The sequence below is a fragment of the Hemicordylus capensis genome, chromosome 3 (assembly GCF_027244095.1).
Source record: "Hemicordylus capensis ecotype Gifberg chromosome 3, rHemCap1.1.pri, whole genome shotgun sequence".
Taxonomy (NCBI): Eukaryota; Metazoa; Chordata; class Lepidosauria; order Squamata; family Cordylidae; genus Hemicordylus; species Hemicordylus capensis.
In genome coordinates, this window is record NC_069659.1 from 263,162,403 (window position 1) to 263,180,158 (window position 17,756).

A 17,756-nucleotide genomic window follows, 5' to 3' on the forward strand; every position below is an offset into this window, starting at 1 on the left:
GGATGTTTTCATTCACTACTTGTACAGCAGGGTCATAAGAACAGCTCTGCCGGATCAGGCCCAAGGTCTATCTAGTCCAGCATCCTGTTTCACACAGTGGCCCACAAGATGCCCCTGAGAAGCCCACAGGCAAGAGCTGAGGGCCTCCCTCCTGCTGTTGCTACCCTGCAACTGCTATTTAGAGGCATCTTGCCTCTGAGGCTGGAGGCAGCCATGAATTTGTCTAAGCCCCTTTTAAACCCATCCAAGGTAGTGGCCGTCATATGCTTGCTCTGTTACATATGTTTCTTTGTACAGCTCTTTGTTTACAGCTTTGACATAGGTCTCATATGGTTCAATCTAACCTATTGCTTCACAGAATTCCCCTTTTAAAACTTATTTCTTAGGTTCTATCCAGGTTCTCCTTTACAACCAGCCCCTTTCTAGGCTGTTGGCTGTCTCTGAGGTTAATGAACCAGCTCTTCACCTCTCTCCAAAGGTTTTTCTAAATCGGACACATTTCCCAGCAGGAGTTCCACAGGCCATACTTGCGGAGCCATTTAGAAAACTGCATTAACCCTTCCTTGACCAGATAATATTCTAAAGTCCATTACATCAACCTTTCCCCACACTGCCATTGGACATGGCAGAGTGGCTATGGATACAGAGTGGTGTTGCTCTGTTTTTTGACATCTCTATAGTGGAAACTCTATAAGCCTGTTCACACTAATAATAATAATAATAATAATAATAATAATAATAATAATAATAATAAATTTGATTTCTATACCTCCCTTCCAAAAATGGCTCAGGGCGGTTTACATAAAGAAATAACAAACAAGATGGATCCCTGTCCCCAAAGGGCTCACAATCTTAAACACACACACACACACACACACACACACACACACACACACACACTAAGATAGACACCAGCAACAGTCACTGGAAGTACTGTGCTGGGGGTGCATAGGGCCAGTTACTCTCCCCCTGCTCAATATGAGGGTAGAGAAGCCTCTTACACTAAATTTGGAGCTGAACACTCTCCCATTTGCTGATTGTCTGCAGTTTAAAACAAAGGCTGGAGGGGGAGGAAGTGATTGGGAACAGGGCTGGTGCTACTATTAGGCCAACTAGGCAGCCGCCTAGGGCGCAGACCTCAGAGCGGCACAGAGTACAGAGTGTCAATGTGTTAAGAATGCCCTTCTAGTTCAAAATGATTTGTGTGCCAAAATATTTTCTTTTGTATTTGAGAAAGATAATCAAAAATTGATGTATTACCTAGTCATGCAATTTAAAATAAATTTAGCAGTTTCAGGTTTGGTGCTGTTCATTTATTCTACAAAACACCTGTTTTTGAAAATCAAAGTTAATTTTTCTTGGGGGGGGGTGCAAGTACTTAGCCTTGTCTAGGGTGCAAAATTGTCTGGCACTGGCTCTGTGTGGGAAACTGCAGCTGGGTAGGATAAATTTTCATCCTACTGCATTCAGAAGCTAGGTAGGACAAACCTCTCCCATTCAGCTGCTCGGGGACATAGGAAGGTTAATGGGGACCTGTGTACAGTAAATGAACATTGCTCCCCACTTTAATTTGTTTCACACTTTACTTGATTCCCCCCTTTTGTTTTCTTTACCTGCTGCCACCGTTCAAAAGAGGAGAGAAGCCATAGAGCCCAATATTGCTGAGCAACTAGCTACAGGATGGCGGGTGTGGTGGCCTGTGGACACCTTTGAACATCACTAGCTACACCCCTGCAGTTGCTGCTTCCCACATGATCTTTTCCTCCCCCTCCAGCCCTGGTTTTAAACTACAAACCATCAGCAAATGGAAGCACACTTCGCTTGCAGGAGACTTCTCCTCCCCTAATAATAATCATTGTGTGAACAAGCCTTATGAGTTGCATCCCAACTTTAGTACACATGAAAAGACGTTCCTGTAAGGAAACTCTCCTCTCCATAGCAACCTTCAGGGCCCTCAAAAATCCACTCCTAAGGGACCATCTAAGATGTAGTTCAGGGGTGCTGCTGAGGTTGGGTGGGAATCAGAAAAAAATGACTCCCTCCTTGTGAATTTGCAAGTACAGTAGTTCATGCAAAAATAACCTGGGGTACAATCCTATATATATTGTACTGGAAATTAGAGAGAAAAAGAAGTATTAGATGGCAGTATCAAGAATTCCCTGGGCTCAAAAGAATAGTTTTATTGTTCTTTGGGGCTCAGCAATATGCCTCAGCATTTCTCAGCTGTCTTTAACCCCTATATCTAAACTCAAAAACAATAATATGCTGAAACAAAACCACCAAAAAAACCCACCCCTCCAGAATAACTCAAAATAGTCGCAGATTTGAATACATTGAGAATATTTATCATCATTGATATTCCTAGAAGTATTCCTGCTCGTCAGAGTTAGTTTTATTGTACCGCACAATAAAAAAATGTGGCCAACATACTGTACAGTGTTCCGCAGGTGTTGTGGGCACAGTGGGAACTGCTGCGCATTCCTACAACTGTGTTCATGCATTTGTGTAAGAGTGCTCTTGTGGAACTGCATGAATGCAATTTTAGGATCATGCACCAGTTCCTTCATTGCCCACAACGCCCATGGGATGCTGCTTAGTATGTTAGCCTTTGTCATTTATTATTGTTACAATATATGTTTTGTTTTGTAAGGTTTGTTATCCTGTCTGGAAAATGGTTAATAATTATAAATTATAACTACAGAAAACCATTTCATTTACGAAAACATTACTACATTAATGAAAACTAGAAATATTGTGGATTGAAGTAAAACAGTCTGTTCTTTAATCTTTTTCTCTCACGCTGTCAGTTATGTTTGACCACCAAGTCAGTTTTTTCCAAGCATACTGTACTTGGAATCTCCATGTCACTATAACCTTCTCATAGGCAGTCTTTTTGATGTTTCTTTGGCCGTATGTCAGAACTTTCCTTGAGAACTGATGCCAAATATCTGCTTTATCACTTTTCCACTACACTGTCCATAACCATTTAGAAGATACTCACTGGAAGTAAGAGAAGACGAGCCGGATCGTTTCATTTGAAGTTGTCTCTCTCTCTATTTGCCAGATGCAATTCTCATTTGCATTGATAGCAATTGGCAATGCTTTATAGGTGTTTTGTAGACTTGCACCACATTTAGTATCTGCTATTTTTTAGAAAATCAGCAATCATTAGTTAATCTCAGTGGGATTTTATGCAAGAACTTTGGTCTGAAAGATCTAGAGAGCAACCACTAGTAACAATACTGATAGGTATCACAGAACTTTTAAAACAACATTAACATTGTAATGCATAAAATGATAATAGTTTCTAGAGAATGTATTGACTAGAGAACGGCACAGGTTGCATCCATGTGACCTCAATATGCTTATGTTGCTAAAGCAGGAAGTAACTGCTCCTCCCATGCTGCTGAAATAGCATAGGAATAACCTTTGTTAATAACCAATGAGCCCCTGGTGGTGCAGTGGTAAAACTGCCGCCCTGTAACGAGAAGGTTACAAGTTCGATCCTGACCAAGGGCTCAAGGTTGACTCAGCCTTCCATCCTTCCGAGGTCGGTAAAATGAGTACCCAGAATGTTGGGGGCAATATGCTAAATCATTGTAAACCACTTAGAGAGCTTCGGCTATAAAGCGGTATATAAATGTAAGTGCTATTGCTATTGCTATTTGTGTGGTTGGTCCTACCCACACCCCATGCACATGTACCTGCTTGGTCTTTAGTGGCAGTGGGGAAATGTCTCCAAGATTGTCATGGACATACACATTGTATGCAGGCTTCTTAGACTGGACATTCTAGGCTGGAACTATTTGGGGCGTCATAGCACTTTTCTGATAGCAAAAAATGCTCTATATCAGGCCTGCTCAACTTAGACCACCACCACCCCGCTGTTTTTGGACTAAAACTCCCATAATCCCCAGCCACAGTGGCCAATAGCCAGGGATTATGGGAGTTGTAGGCAACATCTGCAGGAGTGCCGAAGTTGAGCAGCCCTGCTCTAGGTAGAGTGTCTGCGATGTAAAAGCCAGATGTGATCTTGAAAATAGAAAACATCCTTGTTGCTGCTGCCGCCAGGAAGTTATTTGCACATGGCTTCATACTGTAGGGTAAATGCTGAGCGAAGCCACTTTGAATTAGGGATGTGCACGAACCGGTTCGCAGGCCATGTTAGAGGCCTGTGAACTGGTTTGCTGGTCCGACGGTCCGACGGTCCGACGGTCCGACGCCGGGGGTGTGTGTTGCTTTAAGGGCGGGGGGTGTTGTACTCACCCCTCCCGCCGCTTTTCACTCTCCGGCACTCCATTTCTAAGCAAAATCTTCGGGGTGGCAGCATTCCTCCCTGCCGCCCCTGCCCCCTTGTTGCCTGCTAAAAGCAGAAGTAACTTCCGCGCATGTGCCTGCCGCTGCACACGCGTGTCACGCAGTCACTGTGACGTGTGCAGCGGGTGCATGTGTGGAAGATACTTCCCCTTTTAGCAGGCAACAAAGGGGCAGGGGTGGCAGGGAAGAACGCTGCTGCCCTGAAGATTTTGCTTTAAAATGGAGCACTAGAGGGGAAAAGCGGTGTAGGGGGGGGGGTAAGTACAACCCCCCCACCCTTAAAGCAACACTCCCCCCCCCGGGCGTAGGACCACACCTCCGCAGTCCGTGCACATCCCTACTTTGAATCACACTTGCAGCATTGAGGGAAGCAGCCCCTCCCCTCTGCTCTCAGTTTTTGTTTTTGCAAGATCACATGGCATGGCCCTGTGTTTTCCTTCTAGCCAATGGGAGGGGGGAGAGTACTAAAGAGCTATATCTGCATTTCTAAAGAGAGTATCCCTGTTATCATGCTAATGATTATACGTCAGTGCCTCTCCCTATTTGCTCCGGTGTTTTCAGAAAAAGTGGCTTAAAACCAGCATGTTAAAAACCTGGAAATACACCAAGATAAGCTAGAATTTGCAAGACAAAGCCTAATTTGTGTGTGGAGTGGGTCCAAGGATCCCTAAGGGACTTCAGGGTAAGTTTGGCTGGTGTGTGAATGCACACAATCTCTTCTGAAGGAGATTCAGTGTAGAAGCTCTGTCTGTAAAGCTTCCTGGTATAATTCAAAGTGGTGTTTCCTGTTCCTGGAGCTTTATTATTCATTCATTCATTCATTCAATTTCTATACCGCCCTTCCAAAATGGCTCAGGGCAGTTTAGATTTAAAACAAAACAATTAAAATCAATTAGCAGTTAAAAGCAGAGGTTGTAAAACACCATAAAACAATAACCGCTAAAACATTCAAAACAGTTTTAAAACCCTGAAAAACCAGGTTACAACATTAAAACCATTTACAACAATTTAAAAACACCGGAAAACCAGGCCAAACAGATAGGTTTTGAGGGCTCTCCTGAAGGTGTTGCGAGCAGGCTGCAGTTTCCCTCCCTACAAGGGAGAGAGGGATAAAGAATTCAGGTTTGGATTCCTGCTGAGAGTGCATTCCACAGCCCAGGAGCAGCTACAGAGAAGGCCCACCTGTGAGTCGCCACCAGATGCACCAGTGGCAACTGGAGACGGACCTCCACAGATGACCTTAAGGTGCTGTGAGTATCATTCAGAAGAAGGTGCCCTCTAAGGTAACCTGGACCTAAGCCATTTAGGGCTTTAAAGGTAATAACCAGCACTTTGTATTTTGCCTGGAAATGTATTGGCAACCAATGCAACCGTTTCAAAACAGGCATTATGTGGTCTGTCTGGGTTGCCCCAGAGACCAATCTGGCTGCCACATTTTTAACTAACTGAAGTTTCCGAACTACATACAAAGGCAGCCCCATGTAGAGAACATTGCAATAGTCAAGCCTGGAGGTTACCCGCTGGTGCACCACAGTTTTGAGGTCTTCCTCTTCAAGGAATGGACACAACTGTTGAATCAGCCAAAGCTGATAGAAAGCACTCCTGCACATAGCATCCACCTGAGATACCAGGGAGAGTCCTGGGTGCAGAAGTACTCCCAAGTTGTGTACCTGTTCCTTCCGGGGGAATGCAACCCCATCCAGCACAGGAAGATCTAACTCATCTCTCAGATTCTGAATCCCTACAATAAGCATCACTGTCTTGCTTGGATTCAGTTTCAATTTGTTATCCCTCATCCAGCCCATTACTGCCTGTATTTCTCTGTATAAACTGCCTTGAGCTATTTTTGGAAGGGCAGTATAGAAATTGAATGAATGGATGAATGAATGAATGAATGAATGAATTTAGGGAATGAATGCCATTTCCTGATGAAACAGATGAAAAGGAGAAGTAGATTTGGGTGTCATCAGCATACTGATAACACCCAGCACCAAACCTCCTGATGACCTCACCAAGAGGTTTCATGTAGATATTAAAAAGCATTGGTGACAGAATGGAGCCCTGAGGGACGCCATATAACAGCTCCCATTTTGAGGAGCAACTGTCAACAAGCTCCACCATCTGGAATCTACCCAAGATATAGGAGCAGAACCACTGCAAAGCAGTGCCCCCCTTATCCCCAACTCCCCCAGGCAATCCAGAAGGATACCATGGTTGATGGTATCGGATACCGCTGAGAGATCCAAAAGAACCAACAGAGCCACACTCCCTCTGTCAATTCCCCGGTAGAGGTTGTCCATCAGACCAACCAAGGCTGTCTCAACCCCATAGTCAGCTCTAAAGCCAGTTTGAAATGGGTCTAGATAATCAATTTCCTCCAAAACTGCCTGGAGGAGCTGGTCGGCCACCACCATCTCAATCACCTTGCCCAACCAAAGAAAATTGGAGATTGGCCTATAACTATCCATAGCTAATTGATTTGAAGCAGAATGATTTGAAGCAGAAGGAGCAGAAATTAAACTCCTCACAACTCGGGATAGCTCTGCTGAACGCTAGCCCGCAGATGCGAGGCACACTGACCCAAAACCCCTTTTTGCTACATGCACCCCTACTGCATAAGCCTTCAAATGGGTCCTATGCTACATCCTGTCAAATTCGAACCAAGTTATCCTCCACTTGCATTCCAGTCACCTACCCAGCCACTTCAGCCCTTGCAGTTCCTCGGTATACCAAGTGGCCATTCTTTAAGCAGGTTGGGAAGGACGCTTAGGAGCAATCATGTCTACTGCCCTGCTAAGTTCCCTATTCCCGGTTCCCATCAGGGCATTGACAGAATCACCAGCCACACCAACTTCAAAACCCTCCAAGGCCATTTGGAAACCTGCTGAGTCCAGTAGCCTTTTTGGGTGGACCATCATAATAGGTCCATCACCCCTGCAGGGGTGGATTGTGGCTGTGAGACCAACCTTAACCAGGTAGTGGTCCATCCATGACAATGAGGAGACCACCCACAGAAAACCCACCTGATCTGAACAAAAGACCAAATCGAGTGTGAGCCAGCGTGGTGCAGAGGTTAGAGTACTGGACTAGGACCGGGAAGTCCCGAGTTCAAATCCCATTCAGCCATGATACTTGCTGGGTGACTTTGGGCCAGTCACTTCTCTCTCAGCCTTACCTACTTCAAAGAGTTGTTGTGAGGAAAAACTTAACTATGTACACTGCTCTGGGCTTCTTGGGGGAAGAGCAGGATACAAATGTTTTTTTAAAAAAATTTTTTTTAAAGCATGAGTTGGTTCAGAAACTAATTGGGATTGGCCCATAGTTGTCACGGTCGCTATGAACTCCTGAGCTACACCAGACAAGTCAGCCCCAAAGTGGATATTGAAGTCCCCCAGCACCAGAAACCTAGGAAACTCCAACACCAACTCCACGACCAGCTCCGTCAGCTCAGTTAGGGAGTAGGTTGGGCAGTGAGCTGAACGGTACACCAACAGAATCCTCAATCTATCCCTAGTTCCCAGCCACAAAAATATGTACTCAGCATATGTCAATTTACCAGGGGCCCTGGTAAGGGAAATGGTATTCTTATGGCCCACAGCCACTCCACACACACACACACACACACACCCCGCCTACTTTCCCTTGCTTGCTCCACAACAGAGTAACCTGGAGGGAGAAGCTGAGCCCACACTGGACCACTCGCCTCCCCCAATCAGGTCTCAGTTATACAAGCCAGGCCGGCTCCCTCATCCATGATCAAATCATACATAATTTTGGCCTTATTCTGAACTGACCTGTAATTGCAAAGGAGCAAAGCTAGGTTCTGTGGGTAGTTGGAAGTTGCTACCTGAGACCAGAGAGCTGACAAGGTAGCCAGAAGTGGAAACAGTTACTAGATTACTGATGTCCCTTCTCCTGTAACGGCCAGCTGCTCTGCCATTCCCCACCACTAAAGCAATAGCCGCCCCAGAACTGCCGGACCCCCCCCCCCCCGCCCCAATCCCACTCAAGAGAGCCCAAACACAGATCTATCTGCAAAAAGGCCTGGCACAACTGAGTACAATCAAAAACCAACAACCTCTAGCCCAGACCTCCACCCCCCACCAGTAAAACCTCCCGCCAGCCCTCAGTTCCACCCAAAGGCTCAGCCAGGCTGAATGCCACTGTGAAATATTTCCCAGTTGAAGCAATGGTGCTTAACCAGCTTAACCAGCAGGCTGATTAATATTATAAAGTACTTATAGTTTTAATTTTTGCTTTTTGTAAAAGACACCATTAATAGATGTGCAGTACAGTTTTATACATGTTAACTTGGAAGGCAGTCCCACTGTGCTCAATGGGACTGACTTCCTACTCAGTGTGTTGAGGATTGCAGCCGTAATTAATGTCAAATATTATTTCTTAGCAAAACCTGCAGTCAGCTGTAGCCAGACATGAATATTTTGCTGAGACTTAATACATGCAAAATGCAAAACAAAAACAAAAAACAACCCCCAACACTCCTAATATTAATATAGAAACAGAGCAAATATTTTGAATTAAAAAACAGCTTGGGTTAGAACAGGCCTCCTCAACATTGCCCCCCCCAGCTATTTTTGGATTAAAACTCCCATAATCCTCAACCACAGTGGCTAATAGCCAGGGATTATGGGAGTTGTAGGCCCACAACAGGAGGGCTGAAGTTGAGCAGCCCTGGGTTAGAAGTTGCAGTTCAGTTCAAATTTATTTAATCAGAAATAGGTCCCGTTTATTTTAAAGGGACTTACTTCCTGATAAGTTTGCTCAGGACGGTAGCCTTTTTGAACTTCTGGCATGTGGATTTTACCCACAAGCCAGAAAAATTAGTCATACCGAAGTCCCATTGAAACCAATAGGACTTACTGTACTATAAATGAGTCACAGTTGGAAAAGTGAGAAAATGGTCTGAGAAAATAATCCAATGTTTTCCATGGGAGAAAGCTTAAAATTCCCTTTTGAATTCCAGGTTCTCCTTGAAGGAAAACTGCAATTGTCTTTTGAATTTCACTTCAGAGAAATTTCCATTCCAACCCAGTCACAACTACTTGTCTCATTGATTTCAGTGGCACACATGTGACTGTCTGTGGCCAAAGGCCAGGGACTTGCAACATCCCCCCCTTCCTTTTTTTTCTTTTTCTTTTTCTTTTTACATTGCACAGATAAAACCAATACATTTTATAGCACCAAGCTAAAAAAACCCCAAACATTGTGATTTAAAAGCATTGGCATATTAATAGGTTCATAATTGTTGGGAAAATGTTTTCTAGTTTTCCATACCTTGGAATTCTACCAGGTTATTTTCAGCAAGAGTCAATCCAAAGAAAAGTGCTAGGAGAACACACTGTGACTGCCTGAATGCTGTCATTTTGGTAGAGGGAGGTTGCTGATTTATCTGGCCCTTTTATAGCTAACTTCATAATCATCCCAGCCAACATGGTCCCATAACAGTGGGCGTAGTCTTTGCAGGTTTCTCCGGTGCTTTGAGCATAAATGGAAGCAATAGCTGAGAAAGCCACAGGTGTCACACTCTGTACTGAATGTGCTGTACATTTGTAAAATGAGCAGATTAAGCAGCCCATACTTACCTCCCCAAACCCCAAATCCTGAATTTAGAAATGCTTGCTATGACAGATCAAAGTCTATCAACCTTGAATTTCATAACTGGACAAATGATTCAAATCCTGAAGATTAAACACCGATGAATAAACGGTCTAGGGACCAGTAGAGTTGCCAGTTTATCAAAAACAAACAAACCCTTGTTTCTTTAGTCTCCCCCTGCAAGTGGATAGGTGGCAAAGTTTAACCATCATTGGGTTTTGTTCCCTTTGCTACTGGACTCCACAACCTTCACACTGCATTTCCCCCCTTTTATCACTGGACTCCACTCCAGTACCAGCTCAGTACCAGATTTGCAGTCTTTTAACTTTACCAGGCTTCACCTTGTGAAGGGTATTTTTCACGCAGGGCTTTTAGCTCGCACCTCTTCCAGAATGGAGGATGTGTGTTCACATATTGGCCAGATTTACCTGAAGTCCCTCCAAGCTATCAGGGAGCACTTCACACGCAATTTGGTTTTTCATTGCATGTTACGGTATCAGGGTACAAAAATCCACTTTTTGCATTGGTTTTGGAGGCAACTTCGAACTTGCTGTAAAGCCTCATAGTAAATGCATGGTAAATCCTGCTGTGTGAAAAATGCGCTAGTGACAGAAATCTCAGGCTTTTGGATGCATTCAACCTAGCAACCCCAGGTACTAGGATGGCTAAAGGCCCATCTCCTCCCATATAAACCTACACATCTGCTGAGATCCTAGTTTGAGATATTGATCCAGATATCCAGAAATTAGACTGGTGGTATTAAAACTACTGGGCAGGCAGTGGGAGGGCTTTGCAAACCTTGCCTTCCCACCAGACAGTCATTATGTTCTTGGAGGGAGCACATGGAGCATGCTCCCACATGATTAGCACTTCTCTGATCCACTCAATTAATTTGATGTCTGAACTGGAGGTGTCCAACAACTCCCCTTATGCTATTCGATTGGATCAGTTTCAGTTTGTGACTCCTGAGGATGTGGACAAGCTGCTTGGGGCGATGAGGCCTACCACTTGTTCTCTTGATCCTTGTCCAACATGGCTTGTTCGATCTAGCAGGGACACTGTTGTAGGTGTCCTGGTGGAAATTATAAATGCTTCTCTGAGGGAGGGCAGGATGTCTCCTTGTCGTAAGGAGGCAATTATTAGACCTCTTTTAAAGAAGCCTGCATTATATCCCTCAGAGTTGAGCAATTGTAGGCCTGTTTCCAACCTCCCATGGCTGGGCAAGGTAATTGAGAGGGTGGTGGCCTCCCAGGTCCAGGAGGTCTTGGAGGAAACTAATTATCTAGACCCATTTCAAACTTGCTTTCAGGCAGGCTATGGGGTAGAGACTGCCTTGGTCGGCCTGATGGATGATCTTCAATTGGGAATTGACAGAGGAAGTGTGACGTTATTAGTCCTTTTGGACCTCTCAGCGGCCTTTGATACTATCTACCATAGTATCCTTCAGGAGTGTCTGAGGGTGTTGGGGGTGGGAGGCACTGTCTTACAGTGGTTCCACTCCTACCTCTCAGACAGATTCCAGATGGTGTTGATTGGAGACTGTTTCTCTTCGAAATCTGAGCTTAAGTATGGTGTCCCTCAAGGCTCCATACTTTCTCGAATGCTCTTTAACATCTACATGAAATCGCTGGGAGAAATCATCAGGGGATTTGGAGCTGGGTGTTATCAGTACGCTGATGATACACAGATCTACTTCTCCATGTTAACCTCTTCAGGAGTTGGCATATCTTTCCTAAATGCCTACCTGGAAGCAGTAATGGGCTGGATGAGGGAAAATAAGCTGAAGCTGAATCCAGATAAGACAGATGTACTTATTGTGTGGGGTCAGAACTCCAGAGATGATTTTGACCTAGATGATTTTGGTTCTAGATAGGGTCACACTTCCCCAAAAGGAACAGGTTCGCAGTCTGGGAGTACTTCTGAATCCACACCTCTCCCTGGTTTCTCAGGTTGAGGCGGTAGCTAGAGGTGCTTTCTATCAGCTTCGACTAATATGACAGCTGAGCCTGTTTCTTGAGATTAATAACCCCAGAACAGTGGTATGTTTGTTGGAAACATCCAGACTTGACTTCTGTAATGCACTCTACGTGGAGCTGCCTTTGTACATAGTCTGGAAATATCAGTTGGTTCAGCATGCGGCAGCCAGGTTGGTCTCCAAGTCATCTCAGAGAGACTACATTACTCCCTTGCTGATGGAGTTACACTGGCTGCCAATAGGTTTCCAGGCAAAATACAAAGTGTTAGTTATAACTTATAAAGCCTTATATGGCTTAGGTCCTGGGTATTTAAGAGAGCATCTTCTTCACTATGAGCCCCATCGCCCATTGAGGTCACTTGAGGAGGTCCGTCTCCAGTTACCGCCAGCTTGTCTGGTGGCTACACAGAGATGGGCCTTCACGGTTGCTGCCCCAAGATTGTGGAATGAGCTCCCTAACCCTAACCCTACTAAAATACAATCCTCCCCATCTCTGGCTATTTTTAAGAAACATCTGAAAACCCATCTCTTCACCCAAGCTTTTTCAGCTATTTTCAGAAAATTGTAGGTTTTAATGTTGTGGTTGATTTTAAATTGCTGAATTGTTTTAAATTTGCATATGTGTTTTAATTGCATTATCTAACTGTTAATCCCCAGAGACGAAAGTTTGGGCAGTATAGAAATTAAATGAATGAATGAATGAATGAATAAATAAGGTATTTTCTGTGGTGGCTTTCTAATTGTAGAACCTCAGGCACACTCGCCTGCTGCCAACCTTGTTATAACTGTAATCTTTTCAGCTCCAGGCTCAAAACGTACAGTTGTCTTGAGATTCTGAATACAACGAATACAGACTTGTTTGTTGTTTTAACTGCAGTTTCAATGTAAAGTGTGCCGTTGAGTTGATGTCGACTCCTGGCGACCACAGAGCCCTGTGGTTTTTCTTTGGTAGAATACAGGAGGGGTTTACCATTGCCTCCTCCCACGCAGTCTGAGATGATGCCTTTCAGCATCCTCTCTAATAAAACGCTTGGTGTCCATCCGTGGACGGACACCAAGCTGCGTTCGTGCCTCCCTGGCCTGTTCTGGGCATGCGTGAAGCGAAGCGCATGCCCAGAACAGAGCCAGGGAGACATGACCGCCAGCACTTGGCGGCCATCTTGGCCGGCCAGAAGCGGCCGCCCCGAAGAAGCCGGGTAAGCGGCAGTGGGGGAAAGTGGCCGAGGCGCGGCCCAGGCGGCGGCGGAGCCATGGCCGAGGCCTGGCCATGCTGCCGAAGCCGGGTGGGGGGAGGAGGCGGTGGGGGAAGCTGGCCGAGGTGGTGGCAGAGCCGCCGCCGAGGCCTGGCGCTGCTGCCGAAGCCGGGTGGCTGGGACACGTTGGGGCCCTTGCCCGGCTGGGGAGACGGAGGCTGGGACCAGGGGCCGAGCGGAGGCCGTAGAAAGCATCTTTTAAAAATGCAGCCGCCGCCATTGCCGCCAAACTCCCACCCTCCCTCCCAACTTCCGAGACCACCTTACCCCGGCCCGTGTCAGTTGGGCGAAAAAAGTCCTTAATTGAAGAGGGAGAGAGGAGCTCGCAAACAGAGCTCCTCTCTGAGCAAAGGCTCTGCCTGAACTGATACTATGGACGCGAAGGACCCAATAGGCATCCTTCGCGCCCAAAGCGCCAGTTCGGGAAGAGCCTTTGCTCAGAGAGGAGCTCTGCTTGCAAGCTCCTCTCTCCCTCTTCAATTAACGACTTTCTTCGCCCAACTGACACGGGCCGCGGTAAGGTGGTCTCGGAAGTTGGGAGGGAGGGTGGGAGTTCGGCGGCAATGGCGGAGGCTGCATTTTTAAAAGATGCTTTCTACGGCCTCCGCTCGGCCCCCGGTCCCGGCCTCCGTCTCCCCTTGGCAGCATTTTCTTTTTTAAAAAACCACACAGACAAACAAACCAAAAAAAATAAAATAAAATAAAGGGCGGGGGGGAGGCTAGCGCCCGTTATTATAACGGGCTTAAAAATACTAGTCTTCCCATATTGTTGCTGCCCGATATAGGTGTTTCCCATCATCTGGGAAACATACCAGCGGGGATTCAAACTGGCAACCTCTGGCTTGCTATTCAAGTCATTTCCCTGCTGTGCCATTAGGTAGCTATTTAACAGCAGCTTACTACTCTTCTTCCACATACCGTGTTTCCCCCCAAATAAGACAGTGTCTTATATTAATTTTAGGCCCCAAAAATGCACTAGGGCTTATTTTCGGGTAGGTCTTATTTTGCACACACCTCCCCCGCCGCCACGGCAGGCAAGCACAGAACAACTTACTCCGAGGTAGTGCCCCAAGTTTCAACCCCGTCTCCTGCCATTCTCGATCCCTGCGGCCAGCGCGCGGCCACGAACCCCCACCTCCCGCCTAGGTCTTATTTTCGGGTAGGTCTTACTTTCGGGGAAACACGGTATTTATATTTTAGGTTGCATTGTTTCAAGCTTGTTTTAGATTTCTATTTATGCTATATAACATGAATGGTAAGCCACCTCGAAGGCCAATCTTCAAGATGGGACAGAATTTTCAAAAATGTAAATTTACAACCTTAGGCTCATTAAACAAATTGGGCCTTTTTAAAGCCTACTTTCCTTAAGGAAAGTAAGCTTATGAGATAGATCACATGGCACACAGACACATACACACTCCTGGCATGATATCACACATTCTGTGTGTGTGTCCGTGTGTCCATGTGTCCCTATCAACTTTGAATTGCCTGAACCAATATGAACCAAACTGGGTACAATTGTAGGGACACATAGGGGCACCACAATGATGTAGTTTGTGATGATGTCATCCACCCCAACTCAAGATGGCAAACTCTTAAACATTTGAGGTGCAAGTGGGCTAAATTGTGAACCGCCTAACTGATTTGAACCAAATTTGGTACAGTTGTAGGGACACCACAATGGCATAGTTTGTGATGATGCCATCCACACAAATTCAAGATGGCAGATGCATGAATGTTTGAGGTGTAACTGGGCTAACTTATGAATCACCTAAATGATTTGAACCAATTTTGGTTCAGTCATAGTGAGTGACACAAAAGCATACCTCAACAGCATAGTTTGTTATGTTGTCCTCCACCTCAGTTCAAGATGGTGGATGCATGAACATTTTAGGCACAAGTGGACTAACTTGTGAACAGTCTAACCAATTTGGACCAAATTTATTCCAGTTGTAGATATAGTGAAAGGAAATTAGGCAGGTTAGTTCTTACCAGAACTTCTTCTTGCTTTCTGTTTCCCCCAAAAAACATATAGGATGGAACTACAGGAAATGAATGCCATCTATCATATTAGAATCACCTAAATTAAGTTGCACATTTCCTCAAAATAGCTGGGTGGCCTAACACAACAATATTGTGAAAGCAGTCCACAGTCCATTTCAGCTGACATGCATGTACTGTAGATCTGATTAAGGTCCACTTAAAATTATAAAGGAGGAGCACGAGGAATGTCAGAAAGAGGTCACTGCCACGACAGCAAGAGTCATAATTACAACTTTTCCATATCACTGGCTAATGATCCTGCCAGTGACACAGATGTGGTGTTACCCAAGCTTTGAGGTACACTGAAATAGTTAGGTGTATGTGTGTGCATGGATGTTCAAGGTAAAGGGATGGCGGGTGGGGTGGGGGGATGACGTAAAATGTTCTGATTAGAAAATTACATGCAGCTGTGTAAACCTAAGCTGAGAAAACTGGCCTTCTGCTCATATTCTGTAGCAGTCAAAGCAGATTATTTTGAACAAATCCCTATTAATAATTATGTTTGCTACTGCTGAAGCTGCTCATATAGCTTCAGTACTATGCTGTGCATTCAGCTGTTTCATTTTAGCTTTTTAGTATGAACTTGGTATACTATGAAGATCTAATACTACATGCAGGCTGTAGCGAGCTTGCTGGTGGCCCAGGGACAGGCTGCCCCCATGCATGCAATAGCCATGCCCCTTGCATTGATGTCAGATGCATGCTGATATAGGGGTCATGGCCAGAAGTGGGGAGACGTTGTTGTGGATACCCTGACTCCGACATTAAACCCAGGGTTACCAATCCAGAATTATGTAGAATCCAGGCCTGTGTCTGATTCCATTTTATTAAGGAATCAATTAATGCCTGAACTCAGATGAAATGACCAGTACATGACACCCAGGTCTCATGAATTGCCTCTGGGACAGATGTTAATTGCTTTGCGAAGGTAGGTGCAATACAGCATTGTTTATCAATGTTTGTGAAATGGGTAATCAAGAGAAGGTCAGGCTTGGTTTCCTGTCTCAAACATACCCAAATACTATTACTGTGGAATGCCTTTACAAATGCATGGCAGGAAGATTTACACACACTAGTAATTTGGTTATGTTGGTGCCCAGTTCATTCATGTTGAATCAGAACTCATAGTTCAGTTCTGTATCTTTGCCAGTACCACTGACTGAACTCCTTGGAGTAAAATGATTAAACTCCTAAAATTTGCCTGAACTTGCTTTTAGGTAATGTCTTTGGGGGAAGCTAGGAGCTGAGCTCACATTTCCTTTTACAAAAAAAGTCTACGTTAATCATTGGTGATTGCTCTGCTTTGCCAGGGGATAATCCTGTCTTTCTCTGAACGGTATTTGCTATTTAGAATTAGAAGCATTGCAATACCCTATTGCTGTCTTCAGAATTCCACCCTAGGTAGATGCACACAAAAGAAAATGATATAACTGCTCTCTCACACCTATACCTTTGAATTTTCCTACCTAACACCTTTTAACACTTTCGGGGGATCAGGCCCTAGAAAATCTGGGGACAAAAAAGATGTTCATTTGCAAGCTCAAGAGATGCCGATTTGCTTGGGGAATGTCAATAGAACAATTCTCTGCCCAAACAGGAGATGGGACCCAGATCCTGTTTACCCTGGACTGAGCTAATATCCTGAACCAATATCAATAATTAGAAGACAGAATCTGGAGGGTAACAGCAAATTGTCACCTTTTGTGATCCAGGAAGGATGATGATATTTTGAATAGACTCTATGGAGATCAAATGATGGAACAACTATAAGAAGGGGTCTCTGGACATGGCAAGCTTTGCCTAACCAGCAGATCTTTGCTCATGTGCGCATTCCCAGTGCCTGCTGTCTAGCTGTGGAGCTAACAGAGACCTGAAACCTGCAGACAAGATACTGCTCAGTGATTCTTGCCGTGGGGTGAAGAATCAAGGGCTAACTCTGGCTGTGAAATCCAGTGCCAGCTCTTTCCATCTGAAGCCTCATTGTTCCCAAGCCTCGCATCCAAGCTGTGTACATGTGTTGCCCCACATCGGACCCTGGTAAATATGGCTTTGGTTTCCACTTCCCTCCTCCCCCTCCCTACTAATCACTACCACCCCTTTCCTAAACCCTCCCTTCCTTCTCCTCCTCTCTGTTTCTCTCTAAATGTTTTCTTAGGATTTATTAGACAGCTGTAATTATTGATTGCACACACGTGATAGCTAAGCACATTGCACTACACCTTGAATCAGAAACATATTTAGTTTGGATGACTTGTTTGAATTTTATCCTGATAAGCAACTTTCTATAATAAAGCCCATTGAATTATTTGGGAATGTTTTGGGTCTTCTTTCTACCTTTGTGCCCAGATTGTACTGTACATGGTCACTGTATAAAGAACTGGTCACTTTGTGACACTGGTGGAAAAAGCCTAATTTCAAATGCTAGCTCCGGAGTATATCTAGTGTACAAATCAGGCTTGGCTCACAACAATGTGCAGCCCCTCACCTGCTTCCAGCCAGTGCTTTGTTTGCCAGCTGCTAGGTGCTCTCACTCCCTTGCTCCAAGCAAATAA

The 17,756-nt window shown here is 45.0% G+C and overlaps 1 protein-coding gene across 1 annotated transcript in view; it reads right to left on the minus strand.

Moving 5' to 3' along the window:
* The window catches only part of LOC128350586 (deleted in malignant brain tumors 1 protein-like), a 125,683-nt gene that overhangs the window by 11,206 nt on the left and 96,721 nt on the right, over positions 1–17,756 (minus strand). Inside the window, exons 24-26 of the mRNA XM_053308983.1 lie at positions 16,576–16,601; positions 13,429–13,531; positions 3,002–3,143 (exon numbers count right to left, since the gene is read on the minus strand). Of these exons, the coding sequence (XP_053164958.1) occupies positions 3,002–3,143; positions 13,429–13,531; positions 16,576–16,601 (271 nt within the window). The remainder of the gene's footprint in view (positions 1–3,001; positions 3,144–13,428; positions 13,532–16,575; positions 16,602–17,756) is intronic.